Below are 27,738 nucleotides of genomic sequence, written 5' to 3' on the forward strand. Positions count from 1 at the left end.
AGGTTAATTGAGGTTGATGGAGCAGCCGGTTGGCATACGGTAATGGGGGGCGTATTGGTGCTCTGTGCAGCCAGGGAGGGTGTAGCTGGCCACTACACCATTAATTTATCTATTTAACCTAAGTAATCCACTCACTAGCAGTTGCCACTGCTATCCAGGGAGTCCTTAGCCTGGGTGCCAGTCTTTTTCATTGTCATGCCAAACATGCTCATGTGTGGCATGACAATGAGTGACAAGGAATTCACATTATAGCACAAACAGATCTGGAACCAGGCTAGGGAGTCCTGGAAAACACCAACAACAGGGATTGGGTAGAGATAGACGGCAGCATGTGAGTCTTGGGTGTGTAAATATTGAGTCAACCAATGAGATGTGCCTCGCTCCCAAAATGTTGTGCAAGCACGCTAAACACAAAAGTGAATGAGGTAAGTAATTTCTCCAGGGCAAAGTCCGATGCTACACAAAAGACAGCGCATATCAAGTTAGGCCTGGGAGGGTTTATGACATACTAAACGTACAGTACAATTCATGAACTGTAGTTCAATAAAAAGCCCATAGAGGGAGCCCAAGCTTCATTATTACATTTGAAACAATAACTTCTCTCATTCCAAAAAATACATTCAATACATCTCTCGAATTTCTTATAAAAACATTATTTTATTGTTTTGCATACTTTGAAACTCCTCTATTTTGCACAAATTCTGTAACCATAATAACCTGACTTGAAAAAACACACAATGCCCAGCCTTTACAGAGAAGTTGTTCCTTATTGTTGAGTGATCCTAACAGTGGTTTGTTTAATCCTTCAAATCATCAAGCCAGTCTGGATCCCTTTCCATAGGATGTCTATCAAGGCCTGTACTTATAAAATGCCTCATAGTATGAGTGCTGATCCAGGATCTGTTTAGCCTTTTACATAATAATGAATAAGAATACATGGACAGGATAGACATGATTCTAGATCAGCAGTCCTACTCTGAGATCTCTGTATGGGATGTCTAGTCAGACCTTCTTGGGGAAGCAGCCGGCAATTTCCACCATCTCTGGCCAGTTTCCGTAAATATTGGTATTCTGATCATTGGCAGCCAGCTAAACAGTAGAAGATAGGAAATCATCAGACACTGTAGTTCCATCAAAGAACCTGTCACACTATATACAGTTGAAGTCGGAAGTTTACATACATCTTAGCCAAATACATTTAAACTCTGTTTTTCACAATTCCTGACATTTAATCCTAGTAACAATTCCCTGTCTTAGGTCAGTTAGGATCACCACTTTATTTTAAGAATGTGAAATGTCAGATAATAGTAGAGAGAATGATTTATTTCAGCTTTTATTTCTTTCATCACATTCCCAGTGGGTCAGAAGTTTACATACACTCAATTAGTATTTGGTAGCATTGCCTTTAAATTGTTTAACTGGAGTCAAACGTTTCGGGTAGCCTTCCACAAGCTTCCCACAATAAGTTGGGTGAATTTTGGCCCATTCCTCCTGACAGAGCTGGTGTAACTGAGTCAGGTTTGTAGGCCTCCTTGCTTGCAAACACTTTTTCAGTTCTGCCCACACATTTTGGGCTTCGTGATGGCCACTCCAATACCTTGACTTTGTTGTCCTTAAGCCATAACTTTGGAAGTATAATAATTGGGGTCATTGTCCATTTGGAAGACCCATTTGCGACCAAGCTTTAACATCCTGACTAATGTCTTGAGATGTTGCTTCAATATATCCACATAATTTTCCTTCCTCATGATGCCATCTATTTTGTGAAGTCCACCAGTCCCTCCTGCAGCAAAACACCCCCACAGCATGATGCTGCCACCCCCGTGCTTCACGGTTGGGATGGTGTTCTTCGGCTTGCAAGCAACCCCCTTTTTCCTCCAAACATAATGATGGTCATTATGGCCAAATAGTTCTATTTTTGTTTCATCAGACCAGAGGACATTTCTCCAAAAAGTACCATCTTTGTCCCCATGTGCAGTTGCAAACCGTAGTCTGGCTTTTTTATGGCAGTTTTGGAGCAGTGGCTTCTTCCTTGCTGAGCGGCCTTTCAGGTTATGTCGATATAGGACTTGTTTTACTGTGGATATAGATACTTTTGTACCTGTTTCCTCCAGCATCTTCACAATGTCCTTTGCTGTTGTTCTGGGATTGATTTGCACTTTTCGCACCAAAGTACGTTCATCTCTAGGAGACAGAATGCGTCTCCTTCCTGAGCGGTATGACGGCTGCGTGGTCCCATGGTGTTTATACTTGCGTACTATTGTTTGTACAGATGAACGTGGTACCTTCAGGAGTTTGGAAATTGCTCCCAAGGATGAACCAGACTTGTGGAGGTCTACAATTTTCTTTCTGAGGTCTGATTTCATTTGATTTTCCCATGATGTCAAGCAAAGAGGCACTGAGTTTGAAGGAAGGCCTTGAAATACATCCACTGGTACACCTCCAATGGACTCAAATGATGTCAGTTAGCCTATCAGAAGCTTCTAAAGCCATGACATCATTTTCTAGAATTTTCCAAGCTGTTTAAAGGCACCGTCAACTTAGTGTATGTAAACTTTTGACCCACCGGAATTGTGATACAGTGAATTATAAGTGAAATAATCTATCTGTAAACAATTGTTGGAAAAAGTACTTGTGTCATGCACAAAGTAGATGTCCTAACCGACTTGCCAAAACTATAGTTTGTTAACAAGAAATGTGTGTAGTGGTTGAAAAACTAGTTATAATGACTCCAACCTAAGTGTATGTAAACCTAATTAATTAATACCATCTGCTTTATTACAATAGTAGAGAGAGCTTATAGGTATTCAGTTACACAGTACTATAGTATATACTACTACAGTATAGACAGTACTAATGTACAGTAGTATTGTAAAAGATGTGCTGGACAGAATAAGGACTTTATATTGATTGATCTTGATATTTATAGTAGACAGTGTCGATGCTACAGATGCTCTCTCACCTTCTCAAAGGGGCTTTTCTGTTCTGTCCCAGCGCCTCCAGCAAAGACCCAGTTGTCTCTGAATTTGACATCCTTGATACTGCTGCTTCCCAGTCCCACAAATATGTCCCTGATTTCATCATTCATCCTGAGGAGAGATTGAGGGTCAGAGTGGATGTGTGACTGTTCTAATTTGAAAATAGGATGTAAAATGAATGTTGATTTATGAACGTGTTAATTTATTTAAACCAGAAATGGGCACCGATATGGAAAATCTATGTCAATATCAGTTGCATTTTCTTTCTCGATACAATATCATATCGGTTTGCAAAAAAACAACATTACAACTGTCTCTGCTCTGGGAAGTCCAGACAGCTGTTTGCTGTTTGCCCATTGGAACAGGTGTGAATGTTCTGGGAACCTACCCACCCAGTCTGAATACAATGGGAGGCCCATCTACTGGTGATGACTCAGCAGGCATGCTAAGTATACAGCCTGTGAGAAGGTCTGTGAGAGGGTTTTGTGCATACAGAAACAGTCATATATACTTTTTTCCATTATAGTGTAGGTTAACAGGAAGGATAAACTGTTATCACAATATGCCTTGCTCATATATTAATATCAAACAATATATCGATATCATATCAAATGATCGATATTGGTGCCCACCACTAATTTCAACCTACTTTGTCGCTGCGTCATCAAAAGATGCCACCAGAACAATCATTCCGGGTTTAATCGTCTTTAAGAAGGCCAAGATGTCCGCTGTTTCTTTTTGGAGAAAGTAGAACAAAAAACATAGTCATTTAGATGAAAAAACAAGATCATTTCTATCTTTACATTTCGATCAGAATATAGAAGCTCTGACGAAGGCCTTGAGGCCGATACGTAAAGCTTAATAAAGAGCAGTATGTGGGTTTCTTATTTTTCTCATCTTATTCAACTGTTACCATGCACCTACAACAAAGATAGCTCAGATGTGTATGTATATATATATATATATATATATATATATATATACACACACACACACACATACAGTGGGGAAAAATAGTATTTAGTCAGCCACCAATTGTGCAAGTTCTCCCACTTAAAAAGATGAGAGAGGCCTGTAATTTTCATCATAGGTACACGTCAACTATGACAGACAAAATTTGAAAAAAAATCCAGAAAAATCACATTGTAGGATTTTTAATGAATTTATTTGCAAATTATGTTGGAAAATAAGTATTTGGTCAATAACAAAAGTTTCTCAATACTTTGTTATATACCCTTTGTTGGCAATGACACAGGTCAAACGTTTTCTGTAAGTCTTCACAAGGTTTTCACACACTGTTGCTGGTATTTTGGCCCATTCCTCCATGCAGATCTCCTCTAGAGCAGTGATGTTTTGGGGCTGTCGCTGGGCAACACAGACTTTCAACTCCCTCCAAAGATTTTCTATGGGGTTGAGATCTGGAGACTGGCTAGGCCACTCCATGACCTTGAAATGCTTCTTACGAAGCCACTCCTTCGTTGCCCGGGCCGTGTGTTTGGGATCATTGTCATGCTGAAAGACCCAGCCACGTTTCATCTTCAATGCCCTTGCTGAAGGAAGGAGGTTTTCACACAAAATCTCACGATACATGGCCCCATTCATTCTTTCCTTTACACGGATCAGTCGTCCTGGTCCCTTTGCAGAAAAACAGCCCCAAAGCATGATGTTTCCACCCCCATGTTTCACAGTAGGTATGGTGTTCTTTGGATGCAACTCAGCATTCTTTGTCCTCCAAACACGACGAGTTGAGTTTTTACCAAAAAGTTCTATTTTGGTTTCATCTGACCATATGACATTCTCCCAATCCTCTTCTGGATCATCCAAATGCACTCTAGCAAACTTCAGACGGGCCTGGCTTAAGCAGGGGGACACGTCTTGCACTGCAGGAATTGAGTCCCTGGCGGCGTAGTGTGTTACTGATGGTAGGCTTTGTTACTTTGGTCCCAGCTCTCTGCAGGTCATTCACTAGGTCCCCCCGTGTGGTTCTGGGATTTTTGCTCACCGTTCTTGTGATCATTTTGACCCCACGGGGTGAGATCTTGCGTGGAGCCCCAGATCGAGGGAGATTATCAGTGGTCTTGTATGTCTTCCATTTCCTAATAATTGCTCCCACAGTTGATTTCTTCAAACCAAGCTGCTTACCTATTGCAGATTCAGTCTTCCCAGCCTGGTGCAGGTCTACAATTTTGTTTCTGGTGTCCTTTGACAGCTCTTTGGTCTTGGCCATAGTGGAGTTTGGAGTGTGAGTGTTTGAGGTTGTGGACAGGTGTCTTTTATACTGATAACAAGTTCAAACAGGTGCCATTAATACAGGTAACGAGTGGAGGACAGAGGAGCCTCTTAAAGAAGAAGTTACAGGTCTGTGAGAGCCAGAAATCTTGCTTGTTTGTAGGTGACCAAATACTTATTTTCCACCATAATTTGCAAATAAATTCATTAAAAATCCTACAATGTGATTTTCTGGATTTTTTTTCTCAATTTGTCTGTCATAGTTGACGTGTACCTATGATGAAAATTACAGGCCTCTCTCATTTTTTTAAGTGGGAGAACTTGCACAATTGGTGGCTGACTAAATACTTTTTTTCCCCACTGTATATATATATATATATATATATATATATATATATATATATATACACAGTGGGGAGAACAAGTATTTTATACACTGCCGATTTTGCAGGTTTTCCTACTTACAAAGCATGTAGAGGTCTGTAATTTGTATTATAGGTACACTTCAACTGTGAGAGACGGAATCGAAAACAAAAATCCAGAAAATCACATTGTATGATTTTTAAGTAACTAATTTGCATTTTATTGCATGACATAAGTATTTGATCACCTACCAACCAGTAAGAATTCCGGCTCTCACAGACCTGTTAGTTTTTCTTTAAGAAGCCCTCCTGTTCTCCACTCATTACCTGTATTAACTGCACCTGTTTGAACTCGTTACCTGTATAAAAGACACCTGTCCACACACTCAAACAGACTCCAACCTCTCCACAATGGCCAAGACCAGAGAGCTGTGTAAGGACATCAGGGATAAAATTGTAGACCTGCACAAGGCTGGGATGGGCTACAGGACAATAGGCAAGCAGCTTGGTGAGAAGGCAACAACTGTTGGCGCAATTATTAGAAAATGGAAGAAGTTCAAGATGACGGTCAATCACCCTCGGTCTGGGGCTCCATGCAAGATTTCACCTCATGGGGCATCAATAATCATAAGGAAGGTGAGGGATCAGCCCAGAACTACACGGCAGGACCTGGTCAATGACCTGAAGAGAGCTGGTACCACAGCCTCAAAGAAAACCATTAGTAACACACTACGCCGTCATGGATTCAAATCCTGCAGCGCACGCAAGGTCCCCCTGCTCAAGCCAGCGCATGTCCAGGCCCGTCTGAAGTTTGCCAATGACCATCTGGATGATCCAGAGGAGGAATGGGAGAAGGTCATGTGGTCTGATGAGACAAAAATAGAGCTTTTTGGTCTAAACTCCACTCGCCGTGTTTGGAGGAAGAAGAAGGATGAGTACAACCCCAAGAACACCATCCCAACCGTGAAGCATGGAGGTGGAAACATCATTCTTTGGGGATGCTTTTCTGCAAAGGGGACAGGATGACTGCACCATATTGAGGGGAGGATGGATGGGGCCATGTATCGCGAGATCTTGGCCAACAACCTCCTTCCCTCAGTAAGAGCATTGAAGATGGGTCGTGGCTGGGTCTTCCAGCATGACAACGACCCGAAACACACAGCCAGGGCAACTAAGGAGTGGCTCCGTAAGGAACATCTCAAGGTCCTGGAGTGGCCTAGCCAGTCTCCAGACCTGAACCCAATAGAAAATCTTTGGAGGGAGCTGAAAGTCCATTTTGCCCAGCGACAGCCCCCGAAACCTGAAGGATCTGGAGAAGGTCTGTATGGAGGAGTGGGCCAAAATCCCTGCTGCAGTGTGTGCAAACCTGGTCAAGACCTACAGGAAACGTATGATCTCTGTAATTGCAAACAAAGGTTTCTGTACCAAATATTAAGTTCTGCTTTTCTGATGTATCAAATACTTATGTCATGCAATAAAATGCAAATTCATTACTTAAAAATCATACAATGTGATTTTCTGGATTTTTGTTTTAGATTCCATCTCTCACAGTTGAAGTGTACCTATGATAAAGATTACAGACCTCTACATGCTTTGTAAGTAGGAAAACCTGCAAAATTGGCAGTGTATCAAATACTTGTTCTCCCCACTGTATATGCGAGAGAAAAAAACATATGGGGGATTGGAAGTGATGCAGAGAATTACATTGATGGAAGTTACAATTTATCTGCAATATTAAAGCTGATCTATCCCCTAAAAAATAAAAAATAAATAAAATGCTCAGATGTGCGAGTGCCTTTTGAATTTTGCATCCTTATAACTGCCCTTACCTCCAGAGTACATGTTAAAGAAGTCAAATGTTTCAATCTTCCCATTTTCACCTAAGAAAACAAGAGATGCACATTGTATAACAAGTCAGGTATGTCTGATCCCATTTCCCTTTTGCACAATCCAATCATTCACTCCATAGCAGTGTGTCTATTTGCATCATAACATATGTGTGGTGAAGTTAGGAGAAGCTGAACTCACCATTCACCAGCACTAGGTTCAGGCCTGGTCCCACGTTGTTCATCACACCACTCATAACACTATGGAGATGAGAGTCACATGTCACAAGACTGCAAACACAAGAGCTGGAGCAGCAACCACATGTGCAATAGCTGAGGTGTCATGGAAAAGCTTGGTGAAAATATCCACGTTTAAATTAGGGACCGGCTGCAATCAAATCTTGCTCACTAATCACTAGCTAATATGTCCATTCCTGTTTACAATATGAATGCAAATTGGTTAAGAAGATACGTACATGTTACCATCAAAACAGATCTTTGGGCCCACAACAGTCGCTGCTCCACTCCTGATTTGAAAAGCAAAATGGTCGATAGGGCAGTTTTTGGAAAGGCTGCATTTTGGATGGGAGGTTTTGGGCACAGCTGACAAATACAGGCACAGATACATATTTGTGTTGAAATTATATATTTACAAACCAACAGAGAAAACAACATACTCATCAAGCTGTAACAGACATCCTTATAATATGTCTCATATACAACTAGTCAAATCAAATCAAAATGTATTTGCCACATGCGCCGAATACAACAGGTGTAGACATTACAGTGAAATGCTTACTTACAAGCCCTTAACCAACAATGTAAAATAGAAAAAGTGTTAAGTAAAAAAATAAAAAGCAAATAACTAAAGAGCAGCAGTAAAATTAAATAACAGTAGGGAGGCTATATACAGGGGGGTACCGGTACAGAGTCAATGTGCGGGGGCACCGGCTAGTCGAGGTAATTGAGGTAATATGTACATGTGGGTAGAGTTAAAGTGACTATGCATAAATAATAAACAGAGTTGCAGCAGCGTAAAAGAGGGGGATGGGGTAGGGGTGGGGGGGCAATGTAAATAGTCTGAGTAGCTATGATTAGCTGTTCAGGAGTCTTATGGCTTTGGGGTAGAAGCTGTTGAGAAGCCTTTTGGACCTAGACTTGGCGCTCCGGTACCGTTTTGCCGTCAAGCAACCTACGGTATGTAGACGCAAACCTCTTCTGATGAAATCCAAAGTGTTATACATGATACAAAGTGTGATACAAAGTGTCAATTAATGCAAAGTTTTAAGAAAATCACATTATGGCAGACTTAAGAGACAGACTTAATTAATATGTAGGACCCCCTCCTATGTCTCTCTTCTTTAGAACCAGCACTATCACATTCCTAAATCTGATGAAACAGAGTACTGGGTTCCTTACAAGAAGTGAGGGAGGTTGTGAATAGCTAAAGATTACTGACTGATAGGCGACTGAGGGTTCTGATACATGTATCAGGGACAAAGAGAAAACTTCAGACATCATACGAGACACTTCTGAACTGTCTGTATCACTTTGAAATTCAACTATTTACTTCATAATAAATTATTCCTGCAGAATATTTAACTTAGGAGAAAGGATCAAATTCTACTGTATTCAGCATTTGGCATATTCAGCATTCGGCATGTATTGAACATTCGGCATGTTCAACTATGAAGAATGACTGATACTATTGAGATAGATGGGGAAATAGCAGAAATGGGAATGCTTGAAACACTTACCAGCAGTGACCACAGTTTCTTTTTGAGCTCCTGAAATAAGAAATACACAACACAATGCTATTATACCGAGGGGGAAAACGATTAAGTAGAGGGCAAAAGAGATACACAGAAATAGATATGGAGAAAGAGCAACCTTACCAAAGATATGTTGTTGTACAATCCTGGCTCTCTCATGTATGTAGGGTGGGTTGGTATAGATTCCCCATATAACAAGGATGACGATGAGGAAAGTAACAGCATACACAAGGTCTAGCAACCATAACCACAACAACACATATGTGAGATAATGCAAATTCCACACTCAATCACATTCAATTTATTTAAAATATTCCCATGCCGTGCAAAGACAGAGATCTCACCTCTTGGTCTCATCTCAACAGCCAATTAGAAGACAATTCCTGGGTATTTTGGCAGTTCTTTACACTGAAAGAAGAGATTCCTGAAGTATTTCCTGACAGCCTGGAGTACTCTCCTCTGTCATGCTGTATAGCTCAAGCAACAGTCACCACTTCCACCGTCATCCTGTCAAATCTACAGCAGTGTTCAACCTCAATAGAGAACCCACAGTGATTATCCTGTAGCCTATAGACAGTAAATACCAACACTCCTGTAAGGTACATTGTGAAACCAGGATATGGTAATATGTCCACACCCACCATATAAACAAGATGACCACACAGAGGAGGTTCAGATACCGGGACACGACCACGGATATTGGCTTTTGATCAAACAATACAACACAATGAGAGTTTAGCACTTCTATTTACTTTAGCCATACCTTTACTGTCATCTAGTGTTGAAATCAAACACCTAAGGTAAAACACAGCAGTATGACTGGGAATGGGCCAACGGACAGGAGGGCATGTACTGGCCTGATGGCGCTATTGCTACTGCAATCGCTCCCTTCCATGATTCCATATTTACCCTTTGGATTGTTGGATTATGTGGTTAGCATACACAGGTGTGGGGGTGTGGTTGATAATGACGTGTCACTCATGCCAGATGAGTAGAGGATCTCTTTATCTACAGTGAGGGAAAAAAGTATTTGATCCCCTGCTGATTTTGTACGTTTGCCCACTGACAAAGAAATGATCAGTCTATAATTTTAATGGTATGTTTATTTGAACAGTGAGAGACAGAATAACAACAAAAAAATCCAGAAAAACGCATGTCAAAAATGTTATAAATGTATTTGCATTTTAATGAGGGAAATAAGTATGTGACCCCCTCTCAATCAGAAAGATTTCTGGCTCCCAGGTGTCTTTTATACAGGTAACGAGCTGAGATTAGGAGCACACTCTTAAAGGGAGTGCTCCTAATCTCAGCTTTTTATCTGTATAAAAGACACCTGTCCACAGAAGCAATCAATCAATCAGATTCCAAACCCTCCACCATGGCTAAGACCAAAGAGCTCTCCAAGGATGTCAGGGACAAGATTGTAGACCTACACAAGGCTGGAATGGGCTACAAGACCATCGCCAAGCAGCTTGGTGAGAAGGTGACAACAGTTGGTGCGATTATTCGCAAATGGAAGAAACACAAAATAACTGTCAATCTCCCTCGGCCTGGGGCTCCATGCAAGATCTCACCTCGTGGAGTTGCAATGATCATGAGAACGGTGAGGAATCAGCCCAGAACTACACGGGAGAATCTTGTCAATGATCTCAAGGCAGCTGGGACCATAGTCACCAAGAAAACAATTGGTAACACAATACGCCGTGAAGGACTGAAATCCTGCAGCGCCCGCAAGGTCCCCCTGCTCAAGAAAGCACATATACAGGGCCGTCTGAAGTTTGCCAATGAACATCTGAATGATTCAGAGGAGAACTGGGTGAAAGTGTTGTGGTCAGATGAGACCAAAATCGAGCTCTTTGGCATCAACTCAACTCGCCGTGGTTGGAGGAGGAGGAATGCTGCCTATGACCCCAAGAACACCATCCCCACCGTCAAACATGGAGGTGGAAACATTATGCTTTGGGGTGTTTTTCTGCTAAGGGGACAGGACAACTTCACCGCATCAAAGGGACGATGGACGGGGCCATGTACCGTCAAATCTTGGGTGAGAATCTCCTTCCCTCAGCCAGGGCATTGAAAATGGGTCGTGGATGGGTATTCCAGCATGACAATGACCCAAAACACACGGCCAAGGCAACAAAGGAGTGGCTCAAGAAGAAGCACATTAAGGTCCTGGAGTGGCCTAGCCAGTCTCCAGACCATAATCCCATAGAAAATCTGTGGATGGAGCTGAAGGTTCGAGTTGCCAAACGTCAGCCTCGAAACCTTAATGATTTGGAGAAGATCTGCAAAGAGGAGTGGGACTAAATCCCTCCTGAGATGTGTGCAAACCTGGTGGCCAACTACAAGAAACGTCTGACCTCTGTGATTGCCAACAAGGGTTTTGCCACCAAGTACTAAGTCATGTTTTGCAGAGGGGTCAAATACTTATTTCCCTCATTAAAATGCAAATACATTTATAACATTTTTGACATGTGTTTTTCTGATTTTTGTTGTTGTTATTCTGTCTCTCACTGTTCAAATAAACCTACCATTAAAATGATAGACTGATCATGTCTTTGTCAGTGGGCAAACGTACAAAATCAGCAGGGGATCAAATCCTTTTTTCCCTTACTGTATAAGCACTGAAGAAACTCACCGTAGCAGTACTGTACATTATTTAATTTAAAAGTGAAGAACAGCAAACACATATTCATTTTTGCTCAGGGGGAAATACATTTATACAACATGTTTATATAATATAAAGAAGAAAAGAAAAAAGTACGAAAAAAGTATGAAAACGTATGCACTCTGAATAAGAGCATCTGCTAAATGACAAAAATAATAATAATTAAAGGACGTAACCACAACATTTTAGTCATTTAGCAGACACTCTTATCCAGAGCGACTTACAGGAGCAATTAGGGTTAAGTGCCTTGCTGAAGGGCACATCGACAGATTTTTCACCTAGTCGGTCGGGGATTAGAACCAGCGATCTTTCGGTTACTGGCACAACGCTCTTAACCACTAAGCTACCTGCCGCCCAGCTTGTGTCTTGAAGACAAACCCTCGGCAGCTGTGTTAAGTTAATATAGTATTACAGACTTTACATGCAATGTGTGAATAATACTTAAAGATGACACAATAATACTCAACAACTGAAACAGTGCTTGAAGAGGTCAGTAACAAATACAGAGATTTGATTGCGGTATACAGTGCAGACACAGTTTCTATACTTGTGAAGGATAGCTCTTTTGTCTGCTTGACATTGGTATCAGTTACATATTTAAAAATATTATTAACAGTCCAGATGTGTTGAATGAGGTATGCATGTCATGACAACAATTCCCTGAATTAAAACCAACATCACTGGATAATAGCCCTGTTGTAACTAGTCAATGCAAAATAACCCAGCCATTTCCGGTGCATGTAGACTGGAAGGGGTGCAGGGAGAAGAAGAGGTAACAGCTTAGCGAATGCGCACACACCAACACACACACACACACACACACACACACACACACACACACACACACACTTCACCATCCTCAGCTAACCTGAGAGCAGAGCAGTGTCATCCAAGTAATGATTCACTCCAACATATCCTGTTGGAGGGGAGAAGGGAGAAGGAAGACACAATTAGATCTCTTATCACAGCAAAAACACCCACAAGCCCTGCAAAAATATATAGTAGGCTAGGCCTATGAAATAAATGGCCTGTCATGTTCCAATGTTTAGCAGCCAAGTACTGTCCATGCAGGTCAAATTACTATCTTATAGCCTATGGTATAACTTAGGTGTTGCCAAAACTTTTCTAGTCTCTAAAATGTTATTTTAAAATGCAAAACTGACCCAAGATCAGCGTCTAGGGGCAACTACACCACTATAGTGACAAGGAGGATGACAGAGACACAGGACCAGGTCCACCAACCTCATCAGAGTCCTCCCCCAGTGTATAGGGCTCGGGCCCCCTCCCATCCTCCTCCTCCTCCTCCTCCTCCTCAGTCCCATATCCTGACCCCTCAGCCTCCATCCGCCTCAGCACTGAGTATCTGTATGTGGCCTCACTGAAAAGAAAACACAGTTTAACGTTTACATTATTTATTATTCAGACTATGACTTAAGCAGTTCATTATGATAGTTACCTGGGCACTACACCTGATAAGCAAGTTTACTCATTGATGAAATAACATAAAACGAGCATAATTAACAACCTTGTGAAAGCAATCATAAATCCTTAAAAGGCTCCATTCATATTGACATGCAGCCAAGATCAAGAATACTGGACCTCCAGTCAGGCAACATGTTTGATGTTTCATGATATTAAGATCTATAATGATCTAAAATAGAAAGGCCAACACAGCTCTATTGATGATCCCTATCAATATCACAAATACCTGCGGGGAAAGCAGTATTTTCTGATGATAAAAACTGCAGCAAGAACTGCAGCCAATGTAACAAATATCACTGCTGCAATGACCCCCGGGTGCAGTCTTGCCTGTTGAACGACAAAGACAGAGATATGGAAATTAATCTGAGAAATTAGACCGCTTGTCACAAATATGATTGCCATTTAACCAAATGCCTAGGTGTGCGCATATGTACAACTGTCAACAACGATTATATTGACAGACATCGGATATGCTACAGCTACTTCACCTGTTGAGTTGACGACTTGGTGGGGGTGACACTTCTCATATCGATCCCATACCCGTCCTCCGATAACTTCTGGGATAAATATAAACTAGTGGTGGGTGTCTCACAAAGTGTTTGTTGAATAAAGAAAAGAAGAAAGACTTTTAAAACATTATAAACTATTTTTCTTGAAGTCATCGCCATTATTGTTTACTTCCTGGTTGGGTTTCTCACCTTTGTTTACGTAGAAACGAAAGGCTTTTCTGATTGGAGGTGGAATGCTTTATTTAGGGGCGTTCGAGAGGACAAGATTGTACAGGTAGGCTATATTGCATGATTGAGTTTTGCATGTTTCTTGAATGGGGAAAAGTACAAATTCCATGAAACACCTGCATAAATTGCAGGAATATGTTGGGGGAAAATGTGTCTAATAAAATGTGTCTAATATTAACATTTCATAAGCAGTGAAATCCACAGAAATATATAGCTCCATAGTAATAGAGTAATTGCGGGAAATATGAAGATCATCTATTTAAGTGCAGTCCTGATTTGTCTTGTAGGCCTTGTATAGACTAAGTCCAGGGGCAGATTGGCCATCTGGCAATTCTGGCAAATGCCAGATGGGCTGGTCAATTTTTTTGTTAGATGGGCTGGTTGAAATTGACACACACCAAAATATTTTTTGCTTGGACATGTTGTTAGATTAAACAACTTATTTCGTGAATAGGCCTACCTCAGTAGTCTATTTATTATACTTCTTAATATTAATAAAGCAGTATGAATTACTTTATAAGATTATTACTCATGATTTTGGTCTGACTAAATCATGGGCTGGTGCCACCAACTGTAAAAGTTAGGGGACATTTTTATTCTGGAGCCCTGTAATAGTAATTAACACTTAGTGTTGATTCAGGGGAACACATTTAACAGGCACTAATTTGCAATATAGCCTAAATCATTGGCTTTTATCATGTATAAGGCTTAAGCAGACAGGCAAGACAGACAGACAGAAAACAAGAAGAAGCACAGAGTGACAGCAGAGAAGATGCTGAGACAGATACGGCGAGTTGGCGCCGCACACAGTGATGTGGGATGGTGTGGATAAAATGCCAGGACCAAATTCTTCTCCCAGTCCGCCCCTGGCTAAGTCTAACCACTTAAATTGAACAAAGGACAAAAGAATGTTGAGCCAAGGATAAAACAAATACGTTTAATCACAAACATTTGTAGAGGACACACATGACACACACACTACTGAATACACTATACATTACAGAACCCTTCAAAAAGCCACTGTCTAAACAATTAATTACAAGAACATCCTCACCATTCCATATCAAATACAACCGAGGATGACAGAATGGTATAAATATTTTCTAAGGCTCATCAATAGTTCAGAAAAGCGTAATTAAGTAAAACAAAAAACATATATTTTGCCAGCAGTGAACAAGCCTGTTCTGTTCCTTTTCTACATTTTGCTAATCAAAAAGCTTGATGAATTAGGCCAGCTCATAGTATTTCCCAGACTGGGGATCAAAGTAGCAGTTAAGAGAGGGATCATAGAGCAGATTCAGATACTCCTCCTCATCCTCATCTCCTCCATTCACTGATCCATCAGCCCCTGAAACACAAACAAACAAATCAAATCAAATCAATTTGTATTTGTCACATGCGCCGAATACAACAGGTGTAGACCTTACAGTGAAATGCTTACTTACAAGCCCTTAACCAACAACACAGTTTTAAGAAAGAATAAAAAATATATATATATATATATATATATATACAGTGAGGGAAAAAAGTATTTGATCCCCTGCTGATTTTGTACGTTTGCCCACTGACAAAGAAATGATCAGTCTATAATTTTAACGGTAGGTTTATTTGAACAGTGAGACAGAATAACAACAAAAAAATCCAGAAAAACGCATGTCAAAAATGTTATAAATTTATTTGCATTTTAATGAGGGAAATAAGTATTTGACCCCCTCTCAATCAAAAAGATTTCTGGCTCCCAGGTGTCTTTTATACAGGTAACGAGCTGAGATTAGGAGCACACTCTTAAAGGGAGTGCTCCTAATCTCAGCTTGTTACCTGTATAAAAGACACCTGTCCACAGAGGCAATCAATCAATCAGATTCGAAACTCTCCACCATGGCCAAGACCAAAGAGCTCTCCAAGGATGTCAGGGATAAGATTGTAGACCTACACAAGGCTGGAATGGGCTACAAGACCATCGCCAAGCAGCTTGGTGAGAAGGTGACAACAGTTGGTGTGATTACTCGCAAATGGAAGAAACACAAAATAACTGTCAATCTCCCTCGGCCTGGGGCTCCATGCAAGATCTCACCTCGTGGAGTTGCAATGATCATGAGAACGGTGAGGAATCAGCCCAGAACTACACGGGAGGATCTTGTCAATGATCTCAAGGCAGCTGGGACCATAGTCACCAAGAAAACAATTGGTAACACACTACGCCGTGAAGGACTGAAACCCTGCAGCACCCGCAAGGTCCCCCTGCTCAAGAAAGCACATATACAGGGCCGTCTGAAGTTTGCCAATGAACATCTGAATGATTCAGAGGAGAACTGGGTGAAAGTGTTGTGGTCAGATGAGACCAAAATGGAGCTCTTTGGCATCAACTCAACTCGCCGTGTTTGGAGGAGGAGGAATGCTGCCTATGACCCCAAGAACACCATCCCCACCGTCAAACATGGAGGTGGAAACATTATGTATTGGGGGTGTTTTTCTGCTAAGGGGACAGGACAACTTCACCGCATCAAAGGGACGACGGACGGGGCCATGTACCGTCAAATCTTGGGTGAGAACCTCCTTCCCTCAGCCAGGGCATTGAAAATGGGTCGTGGATGGGTATTCCAGCATGACAATGACCCAAAACACACGGCCAAGGCAACAAAGGAGTGGCTCAAGAAGAATCACATTAAGATCCTGGAGTGGCCTAGCCAGTCTCCAGACCTTAATCCCATAGAAAATCTGTGTAGGGAGCTGAAGGTTCGAGTTGCCAAACGACAGCCTCGAAACCTTAATGACTTGGAGAAGATCTGCAAAGAGGAGTGGGACAAAATCCCTCCTGAGATGTGTGCAAACCTGGTGGCCAACTACAAGAAACGTCTGACCTCTGTGATTGCCAACAAGGGTTTTGCCACCAAGTACTAAGTCATGTTTTGCAGAGGGGTCAAATAATTATTTCCCTCATTAAAATGCAAATCAATTTATAACATTTTTGACATGCGTTTTTTTGGATTTTTTTGTTGTTATTCTGTCTCTCACTGTTCAAATAAACCTACCATTAAAATTATAGACTGATCATTTCTTTGTCAGTGGGCAAACGTACAAAATCAGCAGGGGATCAAATACCTTTTTCCCTCACTGTATATAAAAAAAATGGAAAAACAGGAGGAACATGCAGTCATGACATACCATAACATGCACATACACCAGGGGGGGTAGCCTGACCGGGACGTGAACCTGGCTCCCTACGACTATTTCATTTTCCAACACCTAAACCGGTTACATTAAGAGGACCACATTTTTATTTAGTTGGTCTTTTTTTTCAGAAGTGCCAAACCTTTTGATGAGATCGCAAAGGTGTTGTTTAGCTCGCTACAATATAAACAACCCCCCATATATAAATATACACAAAGTAGAAGTGTACAACTGAACCAGAGGAGGCTGGTGGGAGGCACTATAGGAGGACGGGCTCATTGTAATGGCTGGAATGGAATAAATTATACGGTATGGGCTGTAAAGCTATCGGGAATTTACCAACGTTTTGTAATTAACAGAAAATCGATGGCAATCTATCCTAACTTTGGTAATTTATACTTGAATAACTTTACAAAAATCTCTGTCCATATTGTCCATGAGTTTCTAGTGGATAGACCATATGGTTCAAGAGAAATAGCCTAATTAATTAAAAAGGCATCTAATCAACAATGGCATTATTTTCAATTAACTCTGCAACTCTTCCAACTATTGACTGTGTTCACAACTGCCACCAGTCTGACACCAAAATATTGACAACAAATACATACTGACATAGTAAAATAAAGAAAATGTGTAAAGAAAAATATAAAGGATATTTCATGCTGAAACCCTCTTATTAAACACCGATGGTATTCACTAAGTTGATGGTTTGTATTTAAGATAATGTTTTACAGCTTTGTCATTCTATTTTTTATTTTAAAATCATCTTATTTAATTATTTCATATATTTTACATGTGCTAAAGCCACATAGAGGGCTAGAGATTATTACAGACACCTGAAGTACCCAAAAGGGCCAGTAGATGTATTGTGATAGATTACATAAAATCCTTGAAATATACCAAAATTCTGGTAGTTTACTGGTAAACTTAGAAAGTTTCCAATAATATACCCTCCTTTTGCAACCCTATATCAAACATATGGAAACCATGTTTGACTCTGTTCCATTTATTCAATTCCAGCCATTACAATGAGCCCATCCTCCTATAGCTCCTCCCACCAGCCTCCTTTGGACTGAACAAGCATTCTGATTTCCTCTTAGAAAATATTCCTCTTAGTGAGAACTGAACACGACCCTGTATGAACTGGAAGTACACGACTGAAGAGACTGCCAACACCAGACCTGCGCAGTGTAAGCCATGAATCTGTCCCCCTACTACCCTGTGAACAGAACTATTTAGTGGAATTAAATTGTTCCTGGGAGGCTGTAAGTGTCTGCTGATCTTGGGACCCAGGTGAATCTTAACTTCTCCTCGGCCATTTCAGACACTCTCCTCACATCAATCAGCACAGCCACGTTTAAGATTCTCATACCGCACAGACACATTATGAAAGCTGTTAAATAAAAAGGTGATGTAATTTCCAGCCCCTTGCTTTAAGTGCCATGATTTTAGCTGTTAAATTGACAGGCAGTTAGCTACTTAAAAAGGTAATGGAATGCTCTGGGAGGAACATTGTATCTAATTGGAAACTCCAATGGATGATAATGAAAACTAATTATAAGACACAATGTGTCAGAGGTTTAAAATTATGTTGTAAATTGAAAAGGTTTTGCCAATTAACCCCAGCAGGTGTGTCTTTGGAAGCACTGCCTTGTAACGAGACTGTCTCTGACCTATGGAGTCACAGGGAGAACAGAAAGCTGCAGCCTCCTGGGTTCTATAGCCCTAATTGGACCTAGTTTTATGGGTCTCCTCGCTCTGCCTCGTTTCCACGCTGTGTCTTCTTTAAGACAGCCTTAACATTTCAGCCTGCCTAACTTCGGACACCTGTGAAACCTTTCCATTAGCAGAATGTGACAGTAATGCCATTTCACAGGTTTCTGAAAATAATTTAAAACAATATGGATTCTATAGGCTTACGTGTGTGCATGTATGTGTGTGTGTGTGTGTGTGTGTGTGTACAGTATGTGTGTGTGTGGAGGTCAAGGAGTTTGGTGGTGGGGGTGTTGAGCCAAGCCTGTACCTCTGGTCGGGGGTCCCCTCCGATGGTCTCCTGTGCCCTCTGACCCTTTCCCTTTCTTTTGGCTAAGAGGAATAATGGGAGGGCTGAGGACATCCATCCATTCCCTAGAGGCAATAGGCATCAGAACACAGTAATCACTACAGAGATGCTATCAGGACTACAAAGACAATTAGGAAATTCATAATATTAGTTGAGGTGTACAGTATCTCACAAAAGTGAGTACACCCCTCACATTTTTGTAAATATTTGAGTATATCTTTTCATGTGACAACACTGAAGAAATGACACTTTTCTACAATGTAAAGTAGTGAGTGTACAGCTTGTATAACAGTGTACATTTGCTGTCCCCTCAAAATAACTCAACACACAGCCATTAATGTCTAAACCGTTGGCAACAAAAGTGAGTACACCCCTAAGTGAAAATGTCCAAATTGGGCCCAATTAGACATTTTCCCTCCCCGGTGTCATGTGACTCATTAGTGTTACAAGGTCTCAGGTGTGAATGGGGAGCAGGTGTGTTAAATGTGGTGTCATTGCTCTCACACTCCCTCATACTGGTCACTGGAAGTTCAACATGGCACCTCATGGCAAAGAACTCTCTGAGGATCTGAAAAAAAGAATTGTTGCTCTATATAAAGATGGCCTGGGCTATAAGAAGATTGCCAATACCCTGAAACTGAGCTGCAGCACGGTGGCCAAGACCATACAGCGGTTTAACAGGACAGGTTCCACTCAGAACAGGCCTCGCCATGGTCGACCAAAGAAGTTGAGTGCACGTGCTCAGCGTCATATCCAGAGGTTGTCTTTGGGAAATAGACGTATGAGTGCTGCCAGCATTGCTGCAGAGGTTGAAGGGGTGGGGGGTCAGCCTGTCAGTGCTCAGACCATACGCTGCACACTGGATCAAATTGGTCTGTATGGCTGTCGTCCCAGAAGGAAGCCTCTTCTAAAGATAATGCACAAGAAAGCCCACAAACAGTTTGCTGAAGACAATCTTGGTCTGATGAGACCAAGATAAACTTATTTGGTTATGATGGTGTCAAGCATGTGTGGCAGCAACCAGGTGAAGAGTACAAAGACAAGTGTGTCTTGCCTACAGTCAAGCATGGTGGTGGGAGTGTCATAGTCTGGGGCTGCATGAGTGCTGCCGGCACTGGGGAGCTACAGTTCATTGAGGGAACCATGAATGCCAACATGTACTGTGACATACTGAAGCAGAGCATGATCCCCTCCCTTCGGAGACTGGGCCGCAGGGCAGTATTCAAACATGATAACAACCCCAAACACACCTCCAAGACGACCACTGCCTTGCTAAAGAAGCTGAGGGTAAAGGTGATGGACTGGCCAAGCATGTCTCCAGACCTAAACCCTATTGAGCATCTGTGGGGCATCCTCAAACGGAAGGTGGAGGAGTGCAAGGTCTCTAACATCCACCAGCTCTGTGATGTCGTCATGGAGGAGTGGAAGAGGACTCCAGTGGCAACCTGTGAAGCTCTGGTGAACTCCATGCCCAAGAGGGTTAAGGCAGTGCTGGAAAATGATGGTGGCCACACAAAATATTGACATTTTGGGCCCAATTTGGACATTTTCACTTAGGGGTGTACTCACTTTTGTTGCCAGCGGTTTAGACATGAATGGCTGTGTGTTGTGTTATTTTGAGGGAACAGCAAATTTACACTGTTATACAAGCTGTACACTCACTACTTTACATTGTAGCAAAGTGTCATTTATTCAGTGTTGACACATGAAAAGATATACTCAAATATTTACAAAAATGTGAGGGGTGTACTCACTTTTGTGAGATACTGTAGGTCAATATCAACAATTTGTGAATAGTGGATAATGTCAAAAAAGGAGGCCAGTTTTAATTAATCAGGAAAATCCCATCGCTATTATCGAATTGAATTTTATTGGTCACATACACATATTTGGCAGATGTTTTTACGGGTGTAGTGAAATGCTTGTGTTCCTAGCGCCAACATTGCAGTAGTATCTAACAATTCACAACAATACACACATCTGAAAGTAAAAGAATGGAATTAAGAAATATATAAATATTAGGACAAGCAATGTCGGAGTGGCATTGACTAAAATACAGTAGAATAGAATACAGTATATACATATGAAATGAGTAAAGCAGTATGTAAACATTTTTAAAGTGAATAGTGTTCCAGGCGCTGTTGCGCCTTCTTCACCACACTGCCTGTGTGGGTGGACCATTTCAGATTGTCAGTGATGTGTACGCCGAGGAACTTGAAGCTTTTTACCTTCTCCACTGCAGTCCTGTCGATGTGGATAGGGGCGTGCTTCCTCCGCTGTTTCCTGAAGTCCACGATCAGCTCCTTCGTTTTGTTGACATTGAGGGAGAGGTTATTTTCCTGGCACCACTCCGCCAGGGCCCTCACATCCTCTCTGTAGGCTGTCTCGTCATTGTTGGTAATCAGGCCTACTACTGTTGTGTCGTCTGCAATCTTGATGATTGAGTTGGAGGCGTGCGTGGCCATGCAGTCATAGGTGAACAGGGAGTACATGAGGGGCTGAGCATGCCCCCTTGTGGGGCCCCTGTAAAGAGGATCAGCGAAGTGGAGGTGTTGTTTCCTACCTTCACCACCTGGGGCGGTCCGTCAAGAAGTCCAGGACCAGTTGCACAGGGCGGGGTTCAGACCCAGGGCCCCAAGCTTAATGATGAGCTTGGAGGGTACTATGGTGTTGAAGGCTGAGCTATAGTCAATGAACAGTATTCTGACATAGGTATTCCTCTTGTCCAGATGGGATAGGGCAGTGTGCAGTGCGATGGCGATTGCATCGTCTGTGGATCTATTGGGGCGGTAAGCAAATTGAAGTGGGTCTAATCAAATCAAATCAAATCAAATTTTATTGGTCACATGCGCCGAATACAACAGGTGCAGACATTACAGTGAAATGCTTACTTACAGCCCTTAACCAACAGTGCATTTATTTTAAACAAAAAAGTAAGAATAAAAACAACAACAAAAAAGTGTTGAGAAAAAAAGAGCAGAAGTAAAAATAAAGTGACAGTAGGGAGGCTATATATACAATAGAATAAAGTGACAGTAGGGAGGCTATATATACAGGGGGGTACCGTTGCATAGTCAATGTGCGGGGGCACCGGCTAGTTGAGGTAGTTGAGGTAATATGTACATGTGGGTAGAGTTAAAGTGACTATGCATAAATACTTAACAGAGTAGCAGCAGCGTAAAAAGTATGGGGTGGGGGGGCAGTGCAAATAGTCCGGGTAGCCATGATTAGCTGTTCAGGAGTCTTATGGCTTGGGGGTAGAAGCTGTTGAGAAGTCTTTTGGACCTAGACTTGGCACTCCGGTACCGCTTGCCGTGCGGTAGCAGAGAGAACAGTCTATGACTAGGGTGACTGGAGTCTTTGACAATTTTGAGGGCCTTCCTCTGACACCGCCTGGTATAGAGGTCCTGGATGGCAGGGAGCTTTGCCCCTGTGATGTACTGGGCCGTACGCACTACCCTCTGTAGTGCCTTGCGGTCAGAGGCCAAGCAGTTGCCATACCAGGCGGTGATGCAACCAGTCAGGATGCTCTCGATGGTGCAGCTGTAGAATTTTTTGAGGATCTGAGGACCCATGCCAAATCTTTTTAGTCTCCTGAGGGGGAATAGGCTTTGTCGTGCCCTCTTCACGACTGTCTTGGTGTGTTTGGACCATGATAGTTCGTTGGTGATGTGGACACCAAGGAACTTGAAGCTCTCAACCTGTTCCACTACAGCCCCGTCGATGAGAATGGGGGCGTGCTCAGTCCTCTTTTTTTTCCTGTAGTCCACAATCATCTCCTTTGTCTTGGTCACGTTGAGGGAGAGGTTGTTGTCCTGGCACCACACGGCCAGATCTCTGACCTCCTCCCTATAGGCTGTCTCATCGTTGTCGGTGATCAGGCCTACCACTGTTGTGTCGTCGGCAAACTTAATGATGGTGTTGGAGTCGGTGCCTGGCCATGCAGTCATGGGTGAACAGAGAGTACAGGAGGGGACTGAGCACGCACCCCTGAGGGGCCCCCGTGTTGAGGATCAGTGTGGCAGATGTGTTGTTACCTACCCTTACCACCTGGGGGCGGCCCGTCAGGAAGTCCAGGATCCAGTTGCAGAGGGAGGTGTTTAGTCCCAGGATCCTTAGCTTAGTGATGAGCTTTGAGGGCACTATGGTGTTGAATGCTGAGCTGTAGTCAATGAATAGCATTCTCACGTAGGTGTTCCTCTTGTCCAGGTGGGAAAGGGCAGTGTGGAGTGCGATAGAGATTGCATCATCTGTGGATCTGTTGGGGCGGTATGCAAATTGGAGTGGGTCTAGGGTTTCTGGGATTATGCTGTTGATGTGAGCCATGACCAGTCTTTCAAAGCACTTCATGGCTACAGACGTCAGTGCCACGGGTCGGTAGTCATTTAGGCAGGTTATCTTAGAGTTCTTGGGCACGGGGACTATGGTGGTCTGCTTGAAACATGTTGGTATTACAGACTCAGTCAGGGACATGTTGAAAATGTCAGTGAAGACACTTGCCAGTTGGTCAGCACATGCTCGGAGTACACGTCCTGGTAATCCGTCTGGCCCTGCGGCCTTGTGAATGTTGACCTGCTTAAAAGTCTTACTCACATCGGCTACGGAGAGCGTGATCACATAGTCGTCCGGAACAGCTGGTGCTCTCATGCATGCTTCAGTGTTGCTTGCCTCGAAGCGAGCATAGAAGTGGTTTAGCTCGTCTGGTAGGCTTGTGTCACTGGGCAGCTCGCGGCTGTGCTTCCCTTTGTAGTCTGTAATAGTTTTCAAGCCCTGCCACATCCGACGAGCGTCAGAGCCAGTGTAGTATGATTCAATCTTAGACCTGTATTGACTCTTTGCCTGTTTGATGGTTCGTCGGAGGTCATAGCGGGATTTCTTATAAGCGTCCGGGTTAGAGTCCCGTTCCTTGAAAGCGGCAGCTCTACCCTTTAGCTCAGTGCGGATGTTTCCTGTAATCCATGGCTTCTGGTTGGGGTATGTACGTACGGTCACTGTGGGGGACGACATCATCGATGCACTTATTGATGAAGCCAGTGACTGATGTGGTGTACTCCTCAATGCTGTCTGAAGAATCCCGGAACATGTTCCAGTCTGTGCTAGCAAAACAGTCCTGTAGCTTAGCATCTGCGTCATCTGACCACTTTTTTATTAGCCGAATCACTGGTGCTTCCTGCTTCAGTTTTTGCTTATAAGCAGGAATCAGGAGGATAGAGTTATGGTCAGATTTGCCAAATGGAGGGCGAGGGAGAGCTTTGTATGCGTCTCTGTGTGTGGAGTAAAGGTGGTCTAGAGTTTTTTCCCCTCTGGTTGCACATTTAACATGCTGGTAGAAATTAGGTAGAACGGATTTAAGTTTCCCTGCATTAAAGTCCCCTGCTACTAGGAGCGCTGCATCTTGATGAGCGTTTTCCTGTTGATTAATGGCCTTGTACAACTCATTCAGTGCAATCTTAATGCCAGCATTGGTTTGTGGTGGTAAATAGACAGCTATGAAAAATATAGATGAAAACTCTCTTGGTAAATAGTGTGGTCTACAGCTTATCATAAGATACTCTACCTCAGGCGAGCAAAACCTTGAGACTTCCTTAGTATTTGATTTTGTGCACCAGCTGTTGTTTACAAATATACAGAGACCGCCACCCCTCGTCTTACCCGAGTCTGCCGTTCTGTCCTGCCGATGTAGCGTATAGCCTGCTAGCTGAATGTTATCATTGTCGTCGTTCAGCCACGACTCCGTGAAACATAAGATATTACAGTTTTTAATGTCCCGTTGGTAGGATAACCGTAATCTTAAATCGTCCATTTTATTCTCCAAAGCTTGAACGTTGGCTAATAGGATTGATGGGAGAGGCAGTTTACTCGTTCGCCGTCGTATCCTTACAAGGCACCCGGATCTGCGCCCACGATATCTCCGTCTCTTCCTCACGCGAATGACGGGGATCTGGGCCTTGTCGGGAGTCTGTAGAATATCCTTCGCGAACGCCTCATTGAAGAAAAAGTGTTCGTCCAACGCGAGGTGAGTAATCGCTGTCCTGATATCCAGAAGCTCTCTTTGGTTATAAGAGACGATGGCAGAAACATTATGTACAAAATAAATTACAAATAACGCGGAAAAACACACATAATAGTACAATTGGTTAGAGGGCTGTAAAACGGCAGCCATCTTCTTCCGGCGCTGTTGGTTCTAGGGTGTCAGGCAAGGTAGAGGTGATTTGATCCTTAACTAGCCTCTCAAAGCACTTCATGATGACAGAAGTGAGTGCTATGGGGTGATAGTCATTTAGTTCAGTTACCTTTGCTTTCTTGGGTACAGGAACAATGGTGGACATCTTGAACCAAGTGGGGACAGCAGACTGGGATAGGGAGAGACTGAATATGTCCGTAAACATTCCAGCCAGCTGGTCTGCGCATGCTTTGAGGATGCGGCTAGAGATGCCGTCTGGGTCGGCAGCCTAGCGAGGGTTAACACCCTTAAATGTCTTACTCATGTCGGTCACAGAGAAGGAGAGCCCACAGTCCTGGGGAGTGGGCTGCGTCGGTGGCACTGTGTTATCCTCAAAGCGGGCGAAGAAGGTGTTTAGCTTGTCCAGGAGCAAGATGTCAGTGTCCGATGTGGCTGGTTTTCCCTTTGTAATCCGTGATTGTCTGTAGACCCTACCACATACTTCTCGTGTCTGAGCCGTTGAATTGCGACTTTGTCTCTGTACTGACGTTTTGCCTGTTTGATTGCCTTACGGAGGGAATAACTACACTGTTTGTATTCAACCATATTCCCAGTCACCTTGCCATGGTTAAATGCGGTGGTTCGCGCTTTCAGTTTTGTGCGAATGCTACCATCTATCAACGGTTTCTGGTTTGGGTAGGTTTTAATAGTCACAGTGGGAATAACATCCCCTATACACTTCCTGATGAACTCAGTCACCGTGTCCGTGTATATTTCAATGTTATTCTCTGAGGCTACCCGGAACATATCCCAGTCCGCGTGATCAAAACAATCGTGAAGCATGGATTCTGATTGGTCAGACCAGCGTTGAATAGTCCTTAGCACGGGTACTGTACTTCCTGTTTTAGTTTATGCCTATAGGAAGGGAGGAGGAAAATGGAGTTGTGATCTGATTTGCCGAAGGGAGGGCGGGGGAGGGCCTTGTAGGCATCCCAGAAGGGGGAGTAACAGTGGTTGAGCGTTTTAGCAGTGCGAGTACTACAGGTAATGTGTTGATAGAACTTCGGTAGCGTTTTCCTCAAATTTGCTTTGTTAAAATCCCCAGCTACAATAAATGCGGCCTCAGGACATGTCGTTTCTAATTTGCACAAAGTCCAGTGTAGTTCCTTGAGGGCCGTCGTGGTATTGGCTTGAGGGGGGACATACACAGTAGTGACTATAACCAAAGATAATTCTCTTGGGATGTAATACGGTCGGCATTTGATTGTGAGGTATTCTAGGTCGGTTGAACAAAAGGACTTGAGTTTTTATACATTATCACAATCACACCATGAGTAGTTAATCATACACCACTGCCATTCTTCTTCCCGGAGAGTTCTTTATTCCTGTCTGCACGATGTACTGAGAACCCAGCTGGCTGTATGGACGAAGACAGTATATCCAGAGAGAGCCATGATTCCGTGAAACAGAGTATGTTACAGTCCCTGATTTCTCTCTGGAAGGATATCCTCGCCCTGAGCTCGTCTACTTTATTGTCCAGAAACTGAACATTAGCTAGTACTATACTCGGAAGCGGTGGATGATGTGCACGCCTCCTGTATCGAACTAGAAGTCCACTCCGAATACCTCTTCTCCGCCGGCGGTGTCTTGGAGCAGCCTCTGGGATATGTTCAATTGCCCTGGGGGGTACGAACAAAGGATCCAATAAGGGAAAGTCGTATTCCTGGTCGTAATGCTGGTGAGTTACCGCCACTCCAAAAGTTGTTTCCGGCTGTATGTAATAACACAAAAAACGTTCTGGGCTAATAATGTAAGAAATAACACACAAAAAAACAAAATACTGGAAAGTTACTTAGGAGCTAGAAGCAGAACTGCCATGTCTGTCGGCGCCATCCCCATCTATATCAGGACCTCAATTATTACCACCACCCATCAAAGAGATTTGGGAAAGAAGAATACTGTAGGGATCGAGCCTTATGATCTCTCCATGAGGCCCACCAAAGCCTCCCATCTCTTTTGTTCTTTAGACCAGCCCACCATGGGCCACCACTAACCTCCCCGTCCACTGCCCTTGAGCATCCCAGCTCAGCTCCTCTGTTCTGTTCTAACTGGCTCAACAACCGAGAACTCTGGAGGACCATTCATTAGACACAGACACATGCTGGGATTTCACACAAGTGTCTGTCCACCACAGTACTCTAGTCCCAGTCTAGAGTTCCTAGTCTAAAAAACAAACAAATATACAGTACCAGTCAAAGGTTTGGACACACCTACTAATTCAAGGGTTT

General features: G+C 42.8%; 2 protein-coding genes and 1 long non-coding RNA gene across 3 annotated transcripts in view; all 3 read right to left on the reverse strand.

Annotated features, from left to right (window-relative positions):
- Positions 1-632: 632 nt before the first annotated feature.
- LOC121575873 (protein FAM3C) lies at positions 633-10,154 on the reverse strand. The gene is made up of 9 exons (XM_041889161.2): positions 9,512-10,154; positions 9,291-9,401; positions 9,153-9,182; positions 7,872-7,998; positions 7,598-7,656; positions 7,399-7,449; positions 3,628-3,712; positions 2,963-3,089; positions 633-1,089 (listed from the first exon to the last, which is right to left on the reverse strand). The coding sequence occupies exons 1-9, from the start codon at positions 9,522-9,524 to the stop codon at positions 1,003-1,005; spliced, it is 690 nt and encodes a 229-aa protein (XP_041745095.2). The 5' UTR covers positions 9,525-10,154; the 3' UTR covers positions 633-1,002.
- Positions 10,155-13,140: 2,986 nt separating this feature from the next.
- On the reverse strand, positions 13,141-14,020 carry LOC121575872. The gene is made up of 3 exons (XR_006002388.1): positions 13,806-14,020; positions 13,544-13,644; positions 13,141-13,213 (listed from the first exon to the last, which is right to left on the reverse strand). It is a non-coding gene; the product is annotated as an uncharacterized LOC121575872 (long non-coding RNA).
- A 999-nt stretch (positions 14,021-15,019) lies between these two features.
- cfap20dc (CFAP20 domain containing) overlaps positions 15,020-27,738 on the reverse strand; it is a 66,666-nt gene continuing 53,947 nt past the window's right edge. Inside the window, exons 15-16 of the mRNA XM_041887848.1 lie at positions 19,249-19,352; positions 15,020-15,402 (exon numbers count right to left, since the gene is read on the reverse strand). Coding sequence (XP_041743782.1) covers positions 15,281-15,402; positions 19,249-19,352 — 226 coding nt within the window. The 3' untranslated portion in view covers positions 15,020-15,280. The remainder of the gene's footprint in view (positions 15,403-19,248; positions 19,353-27,738) is intronic.

This window comes from Coregonus clupeaformis, chromosome 10 (assembly GCF_020615455.1).
Source record: "Coregonus clupeaformis isolate EN_2021a chromosome 10, ASM2061545v1, whole genome shotgun sequence".
Taxonomy (NCBI): Eukaryota; Metazoa; Chordata; class Actinopteri; order Salmoniformes; family Salmonidae; genus Coregonus; species Coregonus clupeaformis.